At 35.0% G+C, this 21,713-nt stretch overlaps 1 protein-coding gene across 1 annotated transcript in view; it reads left to right on the forward strand.

Moving 5' to 3' along the window:
• The window catches only part of Dhc1 (dynein axonemal heavy chain 1), a 402,656-nt gene that overhangs the window by 119,673 nt on the left and 261,270 nt on the right, over positions 1 to 21,713 (forward strand). Inside the window, exons 34-35 of the mRNA XM_085812430.1 lie at positions 1,659 to 1,837; positions 19,643 to 19,830. Of these exons, the coding sequence (XP_085668556.1) occupies positions 1,659 to 1,837; positions 19,643 to 19,830 (367 nt within the window). The remainder of the gene's footprint in view (positions 1 to 1,658; positions 1,838 to 19,642; positions 19,831 to 21,713) is intronic.

Raw genomic sequence — 21,713 nt, forward strand, 5'->3', positions numbered from 1 at the left:
AAGAAAACATCAGCTTCGAAAAAAAAAAAAAAAAAAAAACGACCGCTTTATCCTCCCTATACACAGACACATTTCCGTTAGCGTGAAAAAACACGCAAATGAAGACTGACTTGAAGTGAAGTTATAAGGTATTTCTTCCGCCTTCTTAGCATGCCTTCGTGGTGTAGTGGTCAGCACGCTCGACGCGTATTCGAGACGTCCGTCGTTCGAGTCCCGGCGAGGGCATTCCTCATTTTTCAAGTCTCTCGCATTAAAAATACGTAATGTCTCTGCAAAGTCTCAAATGACGTTGAGAAAGTAAATTCTAGGCTGTGATTGCTATACAGTTTGCTATTGCGAATTGAAAGGGGTATGTTCGCAGTGACATTGAAGTGCCTATATTAAAATAACAGCTTAGTCCATCCAAATTTCGACCAGTTACGGAACATTCTCCTGTTCTACGGAAGAATGAAGCAAACATTGCGGCAGCAGAAACAAAAATGGAAAAAGATGAATTCCATTGCAGTCATTTTCATTTTAGGAAATGGATGGCCGAGCGGTAAAAGCCACTGAACACTGGCAGTCGGGTCCGGGGTTCGATTCTTGGCGAACGGACTGGCTGCATGGGCATTTTCGTGCTTTTCCCATGTGTTGCGAGGATACGAGCCAGTTTCCCTTAAAAAGACCTCCACAGGGCATCCCTCTCCTTCCGTGTAGCGCCTAAGGGGGAAGCCCGTAATAAGGAAAAAAAAAAAAAAGAAAGAAAGAAAATTGTTAAATTGTACTGGAAGAGGCATTAACCACGTCCACAAGCTTGAAAATGCGTGATTTTTTTTTCTTTTGTCCGAGGGGACCGTTTTAACGTGTCATCATGATCAGTTACTTGAGAAAATGAAAAATTATGAACTTTGAAGGGGTCGTTTAAATAGGGTCATAGAAGAGTCCTGTATAGTGTAGCAAGTATTTATTAACAGGTTTAAGTTACACACGAACATTACGTTTAACTTTAAGAAAAATTACAGAGCAAAAGTCTGGTACAACCTATCAAGTGCAAGCCTTGGCCCTCAGAGGGCAGTCTTGTTGTTACAGTTAGTCCAACAGTTTATGTTAAAGGATTGGTTACAGAACTAGAATGGAATATAATTATACCGTTTAGGGGGAAACTGAAGCAAAAGCGACCGAAATAGAGGCGTAAAAATCTGCTTTTTAACCAAGACACAGCTTCTACAAAAAAAACCTCTCAGTGATAAAATTCCATTAATTACAATAGAACTGATTCCTCATCCATTCTAAGCTTATACCTGAGGCAATGTTTGCTTTCCCACAAGCTTGAAAAAAAAAAAAAAAAAGAAAGAAAGAAAGAAGGGAAAAAATTTAGTGAATAAAGGTATCATCTTGGTTCTAAATGCAAATTTTAAAGCGTTTGACAACAAATACTTTTCTGATGGAATGAAAAAAAAATCGATTTCTTTTAACTAAATTTGTAATGCTAAATGGGGGTTAAGATAAAGCACTAAAAATTATATCTAACTTGCTTTTTTACCCTCTTATCAAGCAATGCTTGCCAGTCTGCATATACTTATAGCAAGCATTCGTTTAAGAACATTATCCTTTAATCCACTTATTAGTAATCTGATACGGTATCACAATTATTTTCATGAGATGTCTCTCCCTTTTAGGTGTTATATTACTCTAGCTCAAGCCCTCCAAATGAATATGGGAGGAGCTCCAACGGGTCCAGCTGGAACAGGAAAAACTGAAACGACGAAAGACATGGGCAAGACATTGGGAAAATATGTTGTTGTGTTTAACTGTTCCGATCAGATGGATTACAAAGGTTTAGGCAGAATCTACAAAGGTGAGAATCTAATATTTCTGCTTTAACAATTTGCGCAAAATTCAGGGACCCATTTATGATAAAGTACCCAATTTACAACCTGTGAACCTAATTTACAAGCTATGTGTTACAAATTGCTGCCTCTGAAATTAAGCGGTAATTAACTTTTGGATATCCTTTTGCTTAAATTCTGCCTCCCTTTTCTAGACAAAAAATAATTTATCTAATTTACCTATCTTCCTTCCCAAAAAGAGTTCACAAGGTGTCTTTCCCGTGGTATCATAGTTGGCCGCTCTGAGGACATACGTCAGTTCATTTACACAGTCATCCCAATGTCGGTGATACGTTTTTACATAGCTCCGAATGATTTTAACTATGTTTCTGTTTACGCACTCGGCAATATTTGACTGTGGTCTTTAAGAAACCACCTTAAGATGGCGGATGCCAATCCCTGCACATAGCTCCTCGAAAATTTGACTAACGAATTGGGGGCCGTTATCCGATATTACCTTATGTGGTGGACCATATTTTAAAATGTATTTATTTAGAAAAGAATCGGCTACAATTTTCACTGAGCCTCTTTTAAGGGGGACTATTTCTAACTATTTTGAGAAATGATCTACTATAACTAGTAAATATCTATTTCTATTACTTTCACTTTTTGGAAATGGGCCCCGCAGATCTATTTCAATTACCTCATTTGAAAAAGTAACTCTTATAGTATTTAGATACTCGGCCGGGCTATAAGTTACATCGTTAACTAACTGGCATGTATGCCAGGACCTGACATACTCGGTTACCACTCTTTTAAGTTGCGAGAAAAAAAACCGCCTCGCGCACTCTTTGTACTGTCTTCCGAATGCCTTGGTGACCAGCAGTAGCTGTGTCAGCAATTCCTTTAAAATACTGAGTCACAACCCGGCTGGAAGGACTGGCCTTATTTCACTATTCTCATTTGTTGTTTTAGTATAAAATAATAGTTTATCAACTATTTCATAGTTTGCTGCTCTATTCCTTATGGTGCCCACTAGCGGCTGAGCGGTAAAGTCGCTGAACACTGGTAGTTCGGTCCGAGGTTCGAATTCCGCGAACGGGCTGGCTGCATGGGCGTTTTCGTGGTTTTCCCCACGTGTAACGTGTATACGAGCCAGTTTCCCTTAGAAAGTCCTCCACGAAGGCATCCCTCCTCTTAGGCAGATAGCTTTCGAGGCTTTGCCATAATCACACACACACACACACACTATTTCTTATGGCCACTATATCCGGATGTTCAAAATTATCCGGGTCTTGCAAGTATGTATAAATATGCCTATATTCTGGATCGTTTTTTAACTCTGAAATAATTTTCCCTGGAATCTCATACCTTAATATGGCGCATTTTATTTGTTTTCCTTCTTCGTCCAGTTTTATTCGAGATAATGCGTCTGCCAAATATTTTCCTTCTCCGATGTGTGTTTAATTATTAAGTCGAATGCTTGTAGTTTTAATGCCCATATTATCGCAGTGTCGGGCGGTGGATAATTCTTTATCGCTGTTACTTTCGAGTCTTGAGTTTCAATTCCGCGTTTTGAAATCTTGTATCCTAAGTATTTTAGTTCTTCTGCCGCGAACTTACACTTACTCGCATTTATTTTTAGGCCTGCGTCTCTTAATAATGTAAAAACTTTGTTTAAATGTTTTACGTGTTCGTCAATATTTTCACTTGAAACAATTATTATTATTATACGCCAGAGAACAGGGGCTCCGTTGCCTTTGTTGCCTTTGTTTGGCTACCGTTGTTGTGTGTAAGCAGTCTACACAGATTAAAGCTTCTGCCTCCGGAAGCTATCTACTACGCGCTTCACCACAACGGGGTAGGTTACAGATCAGACGGCAATTACTGAGTCTTAAAACAAAGAGATACAGGGGTAAACAAGGCCAGTGTGCAACAGAGATTTCAATACATAGTCTGGATTTACAATTTTTCCTCTAATACATACGTCATACATTTATCACAGCTTATTTGCAATCAGTCCTATGAGAAATACTTCAGCCATTAATATTGATTTCAGACATGCAATTTTACACAGTTCTATAAAAATTCCTGTGACCAGGGTTACAATTACTGTTTTTAGAAAAATAAAGAGTCTACATAAATATACATCTTAGATATATAATTATAAGACATTCTTATTCAGACAACTGTATACAATTTAACATTAGAATCTTAGGGATACAAGGAAAACATTGGTACACCAGTCAATTTTAAGACAAATCTTTTTTTTTTTTTTTTTTTTTTTTTTTCTCATTTCCTGAATAGCTATATAGGACGTAGAGATTTAATTTTAAAAACCTCTAAATGCATCTTACCGTAAGATAGCAGAATTAAATTAGATTTACAGCACGCCATAAGCAAAGTTCCTATTAATCATTTATATCGTCGGGATTTAAACATTGATTTCCCGAGGACAGGTTGATTTCTCGAGGATATAATGTCCATGGTACATTGGAAAGTCGCTGGGGCTCTACATAAGCTAAAAGGCATTCTCAGAAAAACACAAGTTCCTGATTTAGTGACTAATGCCGTTTTTGGCGCATCTTCTGGTTTCACTGCTATTTGGAAATACCCTGAGGTAAGGTGGTCATGTACTTGGTGGACCTAATGTTTCTTATCACTTCCTCAATTATAGGTAGAGGATAAACGGGGTATTTGGTTAAGCTATTTAGCTTCCTGTAGTCGATAGCTAGCCTCCAGGCTTCAAATTTGAAGAAGGCAGATCATTTTTTTTTTTTTTTTTTTCCTACACAGGACAACAGGACTCGCATAAGGGCTGCTTATTGGCTTATTTTATTTTCGAGTATATGCTGAATGTGTCCCTCAATTATTTTTAATTGTATCATATCTGTATGGTCTGGCTTTCGTGGGCTCCTCACAATTTAACTTAATTTCATGATGAACTATCTGAGTGAGGCCAGGTGTTTCAGAAAATAAATCAGAGAAATGCCTTACCAGTTCTTGTAGTTTTCTTCTGTCTCCAGATTTCACATGTTCCAGGTTAAGGTCCGGAGATTCCGCAGCTTCTGCTTGCAGCGGCTTCATGTGTAGTTGCAAGGTTTCAATCTGAAAATTAATTTGGGCTTCAGCTGTTTTTAAAAAATCGGCGCCCAATATTACCGAAGCTTGTAAGTTTCGCACAACAAAAAATATGGATTTTTGAACTTCATTCTTTATCTCCACATTAAACGTCGCTTTACCTGTGCATGAACAATGTTTGGCCTGCGCTGCAAAAACTTTGGCATTTTGAGTTTTAAATAACCTATAATTCTTAAAATTATTTCGAAAGAAATGTTCGGACAAAATTTTGCTTGCGCTCCTGTATCGACCACAGCCTCTGTTGGCACCTTATTTAGTCGAATGTGAATCACAGGTAAGAACATTTTTTTATTATCACCGTATTCAATTGAACTTTTGAAGGATTTTTATCGAATGGGGTGACTGTACCCCCTTTTCAGCAGCTACCCGTCCTAGTTTAAATCCTTCTAAACTGCCCCTTTTTTTGCATCTTGCGACCTATTTTGGTGATCACCTTTCTTTTTATCTTGAAATTTATTCTCGCTATAAGATTTTTTCGTTTGTTCCGCATATGGCCTCGAAAACTGTCCGTTTGGTCTTTGGCCAAAACTTCTCGCACGCGTACTTTCTTTTCTTTTTTTCCTTTTTTTTAAACCATTCAGATTACATGATTTTAATAGTTATTCCTTTAATTTTTCCTACCAGCATGAATTCAGTGCTACATACTGCTGCAGATCTGAGTGACATTCAAGCATTTATATTAAGAAGGACATTAAGAAAAGATTAACCCTCTCTCTTTATATCATACACTCGACAATTTATGACTACTATGTATTCTAAACTGCAATGTAACACAATGCAATGCAACACAATGCATCAGCCCTTGTTTGCACTGTAAATACTTTTATTAATATCAATAAAGTTGCTGTTTCTATACAGGGGATGGCGTGGGACATATGCCTGTTTACCACTGTTAAACACCAGGCTTCCCCGTCTTCCGTCACCTGTCACCCTCCTACTCTCGAATTTCACCGCCAGCTCGAACAATTGTTCTAGAGTGCTGGGGTTTCTTACATCAATATAATCCTGAACATGCGGCAATAGTCGAGGAAAGATAATTTGGATTAGTGCTTCGTCGGGTTTTTTACCATATAATAAATTAGCGACTTGGACCTTGCGTAAGATAAACTTAGATAATTCTTCAATTTTAAGTTGGTACTTATATTTTAAGTTGGTCGGCTTCAAGCCTAGCTCTGTCCTTCATGAAATTTCGCCAAGTTATCAGAAGAGACGAACCCCCTCCTACGCAAATGGAAGTGGATAACATCATACGTACTCTGGCATTCAAAAAAGCTCCCGGTCCGGATGGAATTGATAATATCATCATTAGAGAGATACACCGGGAATTCCCAAAACTATTCTTCGCGGTCATCTCAGCTAGCTGGAAACATCAGCACTTTCTTAAAAATATGAAATTGGCAGAAGTAGCGTTATTCCTAAAATCTGGCAAACCTCCGGCAGAACCTTCATCTTACAGGCCAGTCTGTCTACTGCCAGCGCTCGTTAAGGTATTGGAAAGATTAATTATTTCCAGACTGGACTTCTTCCTGCAAAGGAACAACGCCCTGCATCGCAACCAATATGGATTTCGAATGGGCAACTCAACTGAGCATGTCATAAAAGAATAGCCATTGACATCAAGGGAGCCTTTGACTCCTTATGGTCGTCAGACGTAATAAATTTGCTGCACAACATGGCCTGCCCAACAGCCATTATTACCATCCTTCATTCGTACCTTCAAGATCGGAAGTGTACAAGTAACATCAGACAGCGGCATTTATGTCGAAAATGTCTTTAGAGGGTGCCCACAGGGGCCATGCCTCGGACCAATCATGTGGAATATAGTGGCAAACTCGGAATTTTGTCAGTTCGAGAACGTAGAATGTGCTCATCATAGGCTATGCGGACAATTTTATGCTAGTTGTGGCAGGAAGGAGCAACCTCGAGATGAGATCTCAGTACTGTCTTGATCTGTTCTCCCGATAGGCGAGAGCACATAAGCTTCAGATTTCGGCAGAGAAAACTAAAGCTTTACTCATAGGATGCAGCAGGCAGCTTAGACGTAACCCAAGCATTAAACTCCATGGGATACCGGTAAAATGTTTCCCCCAATTGAAATATCTTGGGCTATTACTCGACAACAGACTTTCCTGGATGCCACATGTCAGGAATCTTAAGACTCGAATTAGCATCCTAATAAACTACATGAGACTCATGACTTCACATAAATGTGGTGTCTCATCTAAGCTACTAAAAATTTGCCATAGAACCATTACAGAAAGAGTAATAACTTACGGAGCAGCAATCTGGGGTGGTGAACTTACCTCTCATATGAGAAGATCCCTGTTCTCTATTCAGAGACAGCAGCTACTTCAAGTATGCAGGGCCTATCGTACCACGCCAACACTAGCCCTGCAACAACTGGCAGGAATTCCTTCCCTCGATTTGATAGTAGAAAGGGAGGCACCAGGCTGAGTCAAACTTCAGCCCTCTGGGGTCATAGTTATGACCACTCAGACTACGAGGAGCAAAACATCTGCAATAACTTTCATCCAGCAGCTTTTAATCTCTCCGACGGTATCCGCGTAAACGACCAACCAATTCAGAGCAACAGCAATAACCTTTTCACAGATGGCTCTAAAAAGGAGAACGGCATGGGCAGCGCCTTCTGTAGACTGAAAAATGGAGTTGTAACATTCGAGTGGAAAAGGAAACTAGGCTTGAACAACTCGGTATACCAAGCAGAGCCTCTAGCTATCAGTGCTGCAATTAGATATGCGAACACATGTCATCAGGAGAAATTCTCCATACTCATTGATTCGTCATCAAGTCTGACGGCTATCGCAGGTCAAAACAGCCGGAGTCCTTTTGTATACCGAATTAAGAAACAGCTTCTGGCAATGCCTATTTCGAAAAGACTCACTTTAAAATAGGTTCCCGCTCACACAGGGATTCAAGGCAATGAAGCCGCTGACCTACTGGCCAAGCAGGCAGCCAACTGCACGGATATATTAGAAAGACCATAAAGAAGGAAGTTTAGACCAAAAGACTAAACTTCCTTGGTCTCACATTAAGAGAACAACTTTGACAAGTCTGCTACAAAATTGGCAAAGTAGATGGACAGAGGCAGAGAGTAGGACGAAGGGCATTTCGCTTATTTCCAAAAGTTAACATGGAAATAAAGACCTACTGTGCTAGCCTAACACAGTTCTTGACAGGTTATGGACCATTCCCAGTATACCTCAACAGATTCAGACTTAAAGGTACTCCTTTCTGCGAATGCTGAGAGGAAGGCGACACGGACCATTACTACTTTCATTGTGTACATACAAGAAACTGTTATTAGTATGTAATATTCAACTTTGTTACTTTGGAGTCTTCCCCGCGGTGATGGTATATAATTCCGTTTGGTTCATGTCCGTGGTCGGAAGCCATCATAGCGGTGCACTCACTCACTCACCACGGGAAAAGCTTTGACAGCGCAGCTTTAAAATTGTCGAATTTATAAGTGAGGCTTCCAATTTCTCTTAATCGAAATTTCCCAATTCCTTTGAACAGCCTAATGCCTGTCCTCGTAAGGCGGTCGTTGCTGTCGTGATCATCTGTACTTCAGGAACAGGGTAAAGTAAAAAATGATTATCTAAATATTCTAGGGAGCTAGCGACCGATGTTCTTCCGTCAAATGTCACTGCGGATTTCATGAAGGCCCTCATTGTTTCAACAAGATAACCAAAGCCTTCCATCATATTGCCAGAAGCCAGTGGATTTTACGATGTCGATGGAGCTAACTCAGCTGCACTTTCGTTGTTAGCCATGCGTTCGGAAAAATTCCGACGCCACTTAAAAGATCTTTCTCTGTTATTTCACATAAACTAAATAGGATCCTACAATGAACTGGCGAATTCTCGTACAGGCGTGAATTGAATACCAGTACAGAAGAAGGATGAAAATAACCCTTTACTAATTCACACTAATTAACAGAAGGTCACGGACTTCGTGTGTTACAATTACACCGACCACTTGCGCTGGAAACTAAAATGCAAAATATAATACAAGTCAACCTGAAATAAATAGTGCAAGAGCGCACTTAAGTTTACGCCTAAGAGGTGGACTCAGGAATCTAACCGGAGTGATACTAATCTGAAAAGGCCAATAGGCTTACTAGCGTGACCTCGAAATAACAACAAAATGTGCGCTTGGCTAGCGAAACACGCTCTGAATAAACTGAGATATTCACACATTTAAATAGCACTTCAATTAACTTTAAATTTACATCCTGGCGAGAGAATGTGAGGGGAAGTTGAGAAGTTTAGAACAAGTAATCAAACTTAAAATAAATTTGTTAAGCAAAATAAGGAAAACCCTACAATCTGAAGAATTTACTTTGGTTTCAAAAATTCATTCGATATCATTTTGATAACATTAATCATGAGAAGCGATTTATTTTCCTTGTTTCCCATACGAACAGGCGGGACTTCAGTAATGCGATAAGAATATCCGAATTATAGCACTAGCTGCGATGGCATTAAGCGGAATCTGCTGTTCAGACAATTTTTTTCACAATTTTTGCGGTTTTCTACTGAGCAACCTAAAGTGTATGTACATGTAACACCGTTGTCACTACGTAGTAGTGACAAACGTGTGTTACTACTATGTAGTGACAGCTCTGTTTTCGTCTATTGGCAAATGATGGCGAAATATAAGATCTTTCACTTATATTCCAGCCATCTTATTAGGAGCTGATTCTCTGAGTATTATGATTCGTTAAAGCATAAGTTCTTTAGTTTGTTTTTTAAATGGTATCATTCGGTTATTAAACGGAAAGATTTAAAAGCAATAAATGTACTTGTTAATAATATAAAGCTTTATTTTGATTTTTCGATAATGCATTTAACTGATATAATTTAAAATGAATTTAGTTTAGAATATATCGAACTAGTAATTTTTATTGCCATTTGCAACGCGTAAGATCTTTAACTAATCTTCAAATTTAATCAATCAGTTGTTGATTGACAAACTAACGGCTTAAAAGCAATAGGCGCGTTTCTTTGGTAATTAAAATTCGTATTTTATATCTAATAATGTATCTTGATGTGAACTAAATAAATTTGATTTTTTATATCTCAAGGGGATAATTTTTATGAAACCTTTTCAGCTCGTTTTTAATTAATAAAAGATGTTTCTGATGCCATATGTTACGTAGCTAGGGATACAGAAACATTTCTTTTAAATATTTTTTATGATGTTTTATTTTTTAATATTTCTTAAATTTTTATAATCTTTTAAGGATGTATTTTTCTTTGAAATATTAGACTGTTATCGGATGTTTCCGATTGTACTTTTTTTCATTAAGCTATTTATTTATCTTTCATTTTTTATAGTGAACCAAAGTTTAGTGAAAGAAATAGCAAAGTAAGCGGGCAATGTATCAAAGATAAAACCATAATTAGATTATTGAAAGTGATTTTTATCAGCAACATCCGTTTCTCTAACTGAAACGGTAGGAACCGTTTTATCAAACATGACACGCTTTTTGAATGATAAAATGTAATCTGCGATAGGAATTACACTATCTTTATGTAAATTATTGACATTTCCTTTATCCAAGATATCACCTGTAACGTCACTGCTTGTTTTTTGTTTGTTTAATTGATTACGGCAAAGCACTCGTTTGCTATCTTATCATTGCTACTAATATACGTAATAAAATGATAAAATAAAGTTACGTGAACGGAAAGCGTTCTCATTTTCAGGTGATTGCGGCGCAGTTAAAGCAAGATTACGCATCAAATTTTGAATTTCTTTAAAGATGCCGTCAATTAAATTTTAAATATCAGAGCAATAAAATACTTCTTTTTAATGATAGATATATAAGGGGAAAAGAGAGAAATTTACTAATTTTATAAAATTTCATAAAGAATGCAATTTTAACGAATACCATTTTAAGCAGATGTAAATGCAGTAGCGAACTATTTAGAGATTTAGTGTGATAAAAGCAACAGGCTCAACACTTGCGTTGGTGCTTGAAACAGGCAGCAGGTTGCATTTGCTTAAATTTTGATCACACACACGTACTCTCAATTATACAATTTGTCCAAATACAGTCCAGAACTTTATGAAAACGTTTTCAGCACTGAGGAAGCGAAGCAGTCCATAAATACAAAAATTAATTTTTGTCCTGGTCCTCCTATAACGAAAAGTAAACTTAGAAAAATATTCATTCCGATTTTAATGAATTAAAAAAGAAAAAAAGAAAATCTGAAAGGTTTCAGATTTTAAATTATATCCAAAGTTTTTTTTTTTTTTTTTTTTTTTTTTTTTTAATATATATTTTGTCTGCTACCTTTGTAGAGACATTAGGTATTTTTTGAAAGCAGGAGAAATGAAAAATGAGCTATCGCCTTGGCCGGGAATCGAACCACAGGCCTCTGGAATACCGGCCCAGTGTGCAGAACCACTACACCACGAAGGCACGCCAAGAAGGTGGGAGAAATACCTTATACCTTTATTTATTAAATAACACGCTCTTCGCACTTAACTCATAAAATTCTGTTCAAGAGCAATATCGCAAAATAGTTTTAAACTGAGCATATTTTTAGAATTTCCTATACAGAATCTTGCGCGTTGGAGATAAAAAAAAAAAAAAAAAAATCTGTACAACGTTCCCATTGCTCGCTTTGAAATCCTTAAGAATCAAAAATTCGTTAAAGTTTTACAAAATATGAAATCGATAATAAAACAAATTCCAAATTTCAAATTTGGGCTTCCACATACCCATATTCGCAGTAGGATTACGCCATTCAAAATTCGATGGCTCTATGTATTGTTGTTTTATCACAGTGCGAGAAAAATACATACATTTATGCAGATTTTTAGTCCAAAGGAGGTTTGTCCTTGAAGGACTATTGCTTTCGTTTTGCGATTTCGAAATCCAAATCGAGTCAATGGCTAGGCGGCAATTAGTAGCCAACCGCTACTTTAACCGTCTCTGTTGGTAAATTGCCCTAAGGCGTTGGTACTTAAGTTTTTAATTAAGGCGATTTACGCCGCGCCAACTAGGCGAAACTTGTCAAATTTTGTGAAATGTAGGTGGGGTGGAGGGAGATGATTGGCAGGAACCTGTCACGTGGGTGGTCACCCACCCAAGTTCAGACTCCGAGCAAAGCAGCTTACGTGTGCAATGAGAAATATTGGATATATTAATAATTATCAAGTTTTGAAACAGGTTATCCAGATTGGAATAATTAAACTAATATCGCGATCTAAATGAAGACAAATGGCACAACTAAGCGCAACAGATTAGCTAAACAAAATATTCAAATTCATCCTTGCTGTAAAACACAGATTGGACAGTGGTAGTCACGTGGGGGTCACCCTCCCGTGAACTGTCCACAGCCAATGCATCTTGAAATAGTAGATATCACAATTCAATGAAGTCTTGGTCTGAGAAATTCAACACTAAAGTTCTTGTACAACACTGAGGCACATGAGTTACTGGAACTATACACTATGTATATATAGGGACGGCGGTATTTGAGCGAAGTAGCAAATGGTGAAAAACATTTTACGCTAGCAATAAATAATCAGATCTTTGAAGATCCAGGTACACGAATCATGTCCATAAGTCCACAATATTACAAAGTCTCTGATATAACAATAAGAAGATTACGAAAATGACAAATATAAGATCAGTGCTTTGAAGATCCAGGTACACGGATCATGTCCATAAGTTTATAAAGTTTCAAAGACACTGGTAAAATGACACAATAAAAATAAAATAAAGTTAATAGTACTATGTACAATACATACACATTTCATCATTTGCTGTTATGGAAGATGCCTCTTGGGCGCTTTGCTGCAATGGTGAGAATTTGATCAGCTATGGGTCTTATTTTTAGTTCTTTATGTATCTGCAGGTTACGTAGGAACCATGGGGAGTCAACAATTTGTCTGAGTATTTTGTTCTGAAAGACCTGTAGTTTGTGTTGTTAAGTCTTGTACACAGTGGCCCAGATAGGCACTGCATAAAGTAGGGTGGGTCTTATTAAGCTGGTATAGATCTTCTTCTTGAGACTGATATTTAATTTAGCATTTCTTCTTATTAAAGGGTAAAGAGACATTTTAGCAGCGGTGGCTTTGCGCAAGGCATACTCCGTGTGTTCTTTGAATAACAGCTGTGAGTCGAAGACCACTCCTAGATACTTGGTACTTAAAACAATTGCTAGGGCTTGATCATTAATTTTTATATTTACATTCACAGGAGTGAACTTCCGATGACGTCTGAAAAGGAGAATTTGGCTCTTTGACGGATTTACTTTTAATTTCCGTGAATCATAATAGTGTGCTATGATATTTACTGCGCTTTCAAGTTTATCTACAGCGAGCTGAGGTTTTAGCGACTTGGTTAAAATTGCTGTGTCGTCGGCATATTTCACTACTTTTGCATTCAAAGGAACCGGCATATCATTCGTGTGGATATTAAACAGAAGCGGTCCCAGAACGCTTCCTTGAGACACTCCGCTTTTAATTCTTTTTCTTGAAGAGTTTTGCGCTATTGCGTTGAATCACTATAAATGTCCGTTTCACTTTTCAAACTGTTGCCACCAAATGTTAGAGTCCTGCATTATATTTGAAGAAGTTAAATAATGAAATATCTGCATAAATGTATGTATATTTCTCGCATTGTGATAAAACAACGGTACATAGAGCCATCAAATCTTGAATAATGTAATCCTCCACCGAATATGGGCATCTGAAAGCACTAATTTGAAATATGGAAATTGCTTTATTATCGATTTGATATTTTGTAACACTTTAACGAATTTTTGATTAACAAACTAAACGATTTCAAATGACAACACTGCATAGAAGAAAAGAGACATTTTTATCTCAAACGCGCGAGACCGAGTATCGGAAATTCTAAAGATATGCTTATTTTAAAATTATTTTGCGATAGTGCTGTTGAGCTGAATTTTATGGTTTAAGTGAACATGATATTTAATAAATAAACGGAACACACAAAACGTAAAAAAAAAAAAAAAAAAAAAAAAAAAAAAAAAAGCTCTTTTGGGCGTAATATAAGATCTGAAAGTTTTCAGAATTTTCTTTTTAAGCTCAATGGAGCAATTTGCCCGGAAGGGCTATTAATTTCGTTTTGGCATTTTGCGTCGAAAACTTTAAATCTGCGTTTCCCTTTTCAAATTGTTGCCACCAAATATGATCGCCCTGTGTTATATTTAAAGAATTTAAATAATGAAGAATCTGCATGAATGTATGCATGCTTCTCTCACTTGGAAAAAACAATGATACCTAGAGATATCAAATTTTGAATAACGTAGTCCCCCATTCGAATATGGGTATCTTGAAAACAAATTTGGAATTTATTTTATTATCTATTTCATATTTGTAAAACTTTAACGAACATTTTATTAACAACTCACCAATTTCAAAGTGAGCAATGGCAACACTATACGGAAAAAAAAATACCTCTGTCTCCAGCGCGGGAGACTGTATCGGAAATTCTAAAGATATCCTAGTTTAAAATTATTTTGTGATATTGCTGTTTAATTGAATTTTATGGTTAAGTGCGACGAGCATATTTAATAATGGTAACACACAAAACTTTAAAAAAAGGCCCCTTTGGGGGTTTATGTTTTTATTTTTATTTTTTATTTACTTATTTATTTTGTTATACAATAGTATACATTTTTCACCGAAGTTTTTTTCATTTAACCACTGCATTTTGACATGATGATGAAATATAAATTTTCCGCTTCATGCATGTATACATATGTGGATAATTGAAAAAGTTGTATGGCTAACATTCTTGAGTAGAAATAATGTCCGAAATATTTTAAGTAATTAGTCACTAAAAGGAAAATCATTATTTAAATCTGTGCTTAAAGATATAAATCAGTTTATTTATTGTAGAAAGATAAGTAAATTGAGAAGACGCTATCAAATTCAGTTTTCCTTCTGTGTTACAAATATTTTTCCTTAGCTGAAGTCTACTGTACGACGTCAATAGTTAATGTGATAGTAGAGTATGTAATTTCAGCCAGAGCGCACTGACGCCCAGTTTCGGTTGCATCGTTTCTGTCAGAAAATCTTTCTTATTGGGGCGCTCTGAAATCTTTGTTGAGTTTTAGTATTTCTTCAAAATCAAATCTTAATAGCAGAAGAATCAAAACTTAATAGCAGAAGAAATTACATATTAAAAGTATGCCATGTATTTAAATTTATGAGAAGTACTAAGCATGAAGACTAAAATTTATTACAATAAGAAGTGTCTTTTGCTTGTAAAAGTAGAGAAAGTAATACCTCCAGACTTGAAAACAAACAAATATGTAAATAAAAGCATTAATGGGCTTAAATAGGAAAATACTTTACATTACATTCTTTGACATATTTTGAATGTGTTTCTCACGCATGTTATTGAATGTGCTTCTTGAATGTGTAAATGTTGATAGTGAATTAAGTTGTTAAAAAGTCAGACGATCAGAAAACTGAAATAGAGAGGAATGGAAAAAAGTAACAAATATCAATCGTTTGAACTCTACTCAAACATTTTTTCTCTAATAGATTACTTTCAAAATTAAAGTATAAAAAAAATTAAAACAAAAAAAGTTAGCAAAAAAATTATGATGGAATTCCTTGCAGTTTCTGGTGATAAAATCACATCTCTTTTTATGCATGTTTTCTCGAGTATTTAAGAATGTATTATTATAATGTCTCATTTTTATGGGGTAAATGTTTCATATTTAGGTAGTTGTCCCTCCTTATTAAATGTGATATTTTCCTAATTACTGTATGAAATTACGTGGTCATTTCCAAATGATGTACACATCCATAAATTCTCAGATGGCAGAAAATATTTATGCCATTTTCAACGATAATGCAGGAAAACAATTAATTATAATAAAAGTATTATTTCTTAAGTGCTGTGTTTGGTAGTCCTTTCTGTTTAACTATTAATCCATACCTTAATTTCCATCACAAAAGGACCTTTCTTGATTTTACCAAAGGAAAATACTCTTACTTCAAATGGGGTGTTTTTCAAGGTTCGTGAATTGAGTTTGACTGGCATGTAGAAAGTGCCGCTTTAGAGCCTGAAAAGTGTATACATTATATATTGGTTTGGTCTTCTTTTCTTTTTTTCTCAAATATTTAGTCGCAAGTGTTGACGTTTGACTCTTGGCTTTGCTTGGAGAAATTTAATTGCTTTTACATTGTGTGGATTTGATGGACGATGGATTTCATTTTTAATTATGGGAGCCAGTTTAATTAAGTTTGACAGTACTGTAAAATTTAATTTTACATTTCTTCCAAATTTTCTGAATTTTAATCATCCATTGATTGAGAAATCAACCATAGTTTTAAAACTAAAATTTTCTTTGAACTCTAGAAGCCAAGTTTCCAAGTCTTCTTGCACTCTTTTGATGGTCATAAATTAATCATTTTCTGTTACATTCATTTAAATATAACCCTGCTTCATCTATATTCGCAATAAATTTCTAGCTTCCATGCGTAAAATTATTTTAGCAAAAAAATTCCGCATCTTATTTTATGCTGTGCCGCATGTTTTAGGAAAAAAACTTTTTTTTTTTTTCCTCCAATAAAATGTAAATTCTTGGTCATTGTTTTATTCACAGTAAAGGCAGACATTTAAAAATTTGTAATACAGCTTCTTCAAAAATATTAACCACCACATTTTCACTTTAAGGATCTTGGATTTAATTTTTAAAATGGTATGTGAAATAGGTGACTTTTCCGCCTTTCATTTTTTTGATAAATATCTAGCATTCTATTTCCTGCAAAGAATAATGAATATTTTGCTCCCTGAATTGAATAGGTTCTCTTTTATAAATCGAGCAATAAAACGGTAGGAGCGTTAATCAAAAGTGAAAAGAATCGAATGAGCAGTGGGATCGGAAGAAACAACTCATTCAACGGTTCACCCTTAGACTGATTTCTTTCAACTATGGAATTGAGATTCCATAAAATTCATTTTCTAGTTTCAGCTCTCAAACAAGTTCTTTAATTTTAAAAAAAATTCTAAATTTTGGAAATCATAAAAACTAAACGCATTTTTAAATGAAAGTATCGATATTCATTTTTTTCCTAAAGCGGAACTTGAACTTTCCTAGCATGCTTCTGACAAAAGCTCTCGCTTTTGAAATCCAAAATAGCTACCACTCTTTCTTGACGAAACAAAGTTCGCTCACTCGGTAAAGAACTCGGTTGTTTGAATCAGTTCTTGAGTGAATAGATTTAATACTGATAAACGAGACTACCTTTCTCCGGAAAGGGAAAACTTCACTTCATTGCTAAAATGTTTCATTGGAGTCATTTTGAGCTTATCAATATTTTGACTGCGCTAGACGTTACATCATTCCTCAATTTAACAGCTTTTACCAATGAATTGTTATGCTTTATTAATTTTCAGTTACTTGTTGAACAAAAGATTTCAAAGATGCACGGACAATCTCTGCTGGAATAGTTCTTGTGTAACCAGACTATATCAAAAGTTCTGAAGTGTATCATATTTGTACTTCAGATTAACAGTAAAAAAAAAATTAGTATTTTATAAATTAGATTAATGTATAGATTAAGATTAAAAGATAGATGATGATTGTTAAATGGTATACAAGATAGGGTAAATATTTAAAATGTGTAACAATTCAATTTTTCCTTATTCTTGATTTAAAAAATATAGATTGCATTCCTAAAGGAAATTAAAACAATTTGGTGAAACTTGAAGAAAAGTGTAAAGAACCAAAAATTAGGGCTAGTGCAAAACTGTTTCATGTGTAAAGATTTTGCAGAAGAGATCTGAAGCATGACCTTTTCAGTTCAGAGTATATCTGTGGGATAAAAATGGTGAGAAAATAATTATATTGTCTTTCTTTGAAAAAAAAAAATGTTTCAGGTATTGAATATTTTGAGCTGTAAAAATTTGACTTATCTAGAAAAGCCAATCTGAATCTTCAATGAATTTCGTTTGCATAAAATTTCATGTAAATTCCAAATCATCGAAGTCTGAGTAACTGAAATTCTGCGGCTCATTGCGCAGCCATCAGAAGAGCAAAATTAAATCACAGCATTAAAGATTTCAAAATAATAACTTTGCATGAATAGTTAGATATCTTTTCAAATATCTTTAAGTAACAGATATGAGAATGAAGCATGAATACAATATTTACCACAAAATGGCTATTAATTTCAAAACACGATTTTGCGTCTTCCCTATGAAAAGAGTTATTTCATGTTTTTTTTTGTGTCTGTTGCCATTCAGCAAACGGTAAAATATTTTTCTTTACAATTTAATCTATCTTTATTGATCAACAAACTGAGCTGTTCGAAAAGCAATAGATGCAGATCTCAAGTATATTACGTTTTAATTTGATTTATTTAAATAAAACTGCCTTATGTATCTAATTAAAAGCATTAAATATTTTTTATAGAATTAAGTTATATGTTGCTTCACTTTTCAACTATATAGAGGATAACAGTGTTCCTATGTTAATCTAAATGTATATTCCTCCAGTAGCATGTAAAATACTAGATGAATAAAGATGATGATGTAAAATACTAATATCACGTTAAAATATTAAAAAAAAAAAAAAAAAAAAAACTTCGCTATTCTACTTGGGACATCTGCATTGATAATCTGTACTGATAAACCATATTAAACTTTAAATCAGCTCTTTCAAGCGACCTTTAAAACTGAATACTTCTTCCCCCTAATTTCTCAAAACATTTTAAAAATTCATAACATATAAACGATGTAACTGGAATAAAGCCTAACGCATTGAATTTCTTTTTTTAATAACATATTTCCTATATGCTCATTGTATCCATTTTTGTTGGCATATAGACATTCATGTGATTGTCCGTTTTGTCGACCCTGCATGCTGGTACATCATAGCTGACCACGCTATTTCATCAGTGATACGCAGGGCAGACGCTAGGCAATTTGCCACCTGATGCAATCTCTGCTGGTTATACTGCTCATGCCCTTCTTATACATTTATTGTTTGGTGCTTCCCTGAATTCTGAAACTTTTGGCTGTTGGTGGGCCGCAGCGGCTTTCGAGCCGACTCTTGTGGTATGGTTGCGAAAATGCTGGACAGTAGTGATAAATGTACGTAATATACGGTATCTTTAGCGTACGCCTCTCCACTAGAAATCGTGAGACGTCCAAAGACTTGATCATGTAATTGCTCTGTGTATCCTTTTCTCCTTTATGGCAAATTTTCGTTGAGGTACTCGACAACTGGTTTCTTTGGCAGTGACCAGAGCTACTATTTTGTTAAAAGAAATAATCATCACCTGTTCACCTATTCCTTAGAAAGCTTTCTAGCATATCTGAGTAAATATTTCCAGCAAAGCATAGACGTCTACCATATCAGTGCAAATGGAAACATTGAGTATTTGTGAAGCTTATAAAAGGAAGAAAATTGATGAGTCTATTCGTTGAGATCTGTTTCGATAAATTACAATTTGGTATCATTTGGATCATTTTTTAAAAACTGATTGAGATCTATTTCGGTAAATAAAAATTTTGGGATCATTTTTTTATTTATGAATTTTTAAAATGTATCCCACAAATGGTAATGTTACTCTTTGAATACTTTTTATACTATTCAATTATATACACATATAATCCAAATATGACGGTTTCAGATGTAGTTTTTTTCGCGTATGTACCACAGGCCTTGCCCAGTCTGGTTCTTGGGGTTGCTTCGATGAATTCAACAGAATTGATCTTCCAGTTCTATCGGTAGCAGCTCAGCAGATATCAATAGTGCTAACATGCAAAAAGGAAAGAAAAGAAACTTTTGTATTCAGTGACGGTGACGTTATTCGTATGAATCCTGAATTTGGGATATTCCTCACCATGGTAAGTTATATTGCATTATTTTCCTTTAACCGACATCTCCTAGTAGATGCTAATAATTTTTATCTAGTCATAAATGTTGCATAAATTACAATATATTAATACTTCAAAGCAGGTGGTATGGTTTGTAGCACGCGATAAAATAGTGCAATAGCAAAACAGGAAAGTAATTCTCTTCCTTATCATCTTACATCTTCTATTTCCCAATACTTATGACGTCACCTAGCTATTGTAAATAGGCTTCTTAGTGATCGAATCCATAGTATGAATTCGAATGTGGGAAACAAAAGTTACATGCGTCAAGCATTTGTAAATAATTATGAGTAAATATTTCTTGTTAAAAAACAAAACGATTTATAATGCAGCAGTAGACAAGGCGATTTCCCAGTGTAGATAATTACTTTTAATCTAGCACAACACAAAACAGTTTGCTTCCATTTATTACTATTCTGTTTTAGCATGAAAAAGAATATATCCCTCGATCAGTCGTAGTAAAATAAATTCTTTTTTCTTTCTCTTCAGTGGGTTAAAGCTTCTTAAAATGAAATTTGTGATAGTTTAGCATCAGAGTTCTTTATGCAGATTGTTTGATTATTCCTAGTCATATTTATGTTTATTTATTATTTTAATTTATTACTTATAGTTAATTGCCATTACCTTTAATAATTTTAAGGAATATGGAAATTTCTTGTTTATGATTTTAGTAACAAATTTATGTTAACTTTCAAGCGTTAGGTTGGAATTTGAAAAATTAGTTTGCATTCTTTCTTCCTCATGAAATATAAATTATAAGAAGTATATGGCATTAGAAACAATTCAGTTAGCTTTGATATACTATACTGTTCATTTACCAAACAGTACCATTCACCAACAGTTTCAACACATTTCTAAAGGTAAATTTTCACTCTGCTTACAGTAGATTCTCAATAAAAAACATCTGTTCCACTCGAATTGATACATTTAAACAATTGTAGAAACCTGATGCAAAGAGTGGCTGCAGTGGGATCGGCAATTGAATTAAACAGTCCGTGAACTTATACAAAATTTCCAAGCATCCCCAATTCTCATTTTTCTTCTTTTTATGAGAGAGAAACAAGGTTATGAGGAGTTATAGAGTGATTTGTGGTCCTCTAAATCTGGGACGTATGCCCTCGTCTTGTGGACTTAGGTGGTAATTAGGCCCTAGCACAGTTGCAATCATGTGACCCTAAATCGTAGAAAGATGCGCAGTGAAGCGAATAGAAACATTTTCTTATTTTATTTATGAAACTTGATGAAATCTAGCAATGGTTAAAGAAACACTCATTTTGCCAGAGGAAAGTATTCCAATAAGCGAGATTTGCCGCTATCAGGCGACTTTCTAAATTAAAGTACACAATTTACACTCAAGTATTGAAATACACTTGGAAGAAAAAGGTGTTTAAAGCGTAAATATAAACAAGTTAGATCAAGTTTTGTATTCGAATTTATTTAATTCATAACTTACAAAGTTTACACAGTAATAAACCATTTGAAAAAAATGGCATAGGTTAACATAATGGAATGGGAAGCCAATTAATTATTTTATGAGTTATTTTTCTCTCAGATTTAATACTAAATTTGTTACCTAATTTACTACCTTATAATATGCAGTGAACAACACCACTCTCCTCACAAGAATGTCAGCCGTCAACAACAAAAAATTATGAGATTGATATAACTAGGATCCATGTGATTTAGAATTTTTTTTTAACAGTTTAGTTGTTCATGGTCATCCCCTCCAATAAAATTTAAAAAATTTACACATATCCCCTTTTTACAACTTAGGACAATTTTTCTTTCCAGATTGGGCACAAAATAGGAAAAACGCTCATTGTTATGAAAAATGTATTGCCGTTTATAGAAAC

This window comes from Stegodyphus dumicola, chromosome 3, assembly GCF_044657685.1.
Source record: "Stegodyphus dumicola isolate Sdum_Otavi_A_Nest chromosome 3, ASM4465768v1".
NCBI lineage: Eukaryota > Metazoa > Arthropoda > Arachnida > Araneae > Eresidae > Stegodyphus > Stegodyphus dumicola.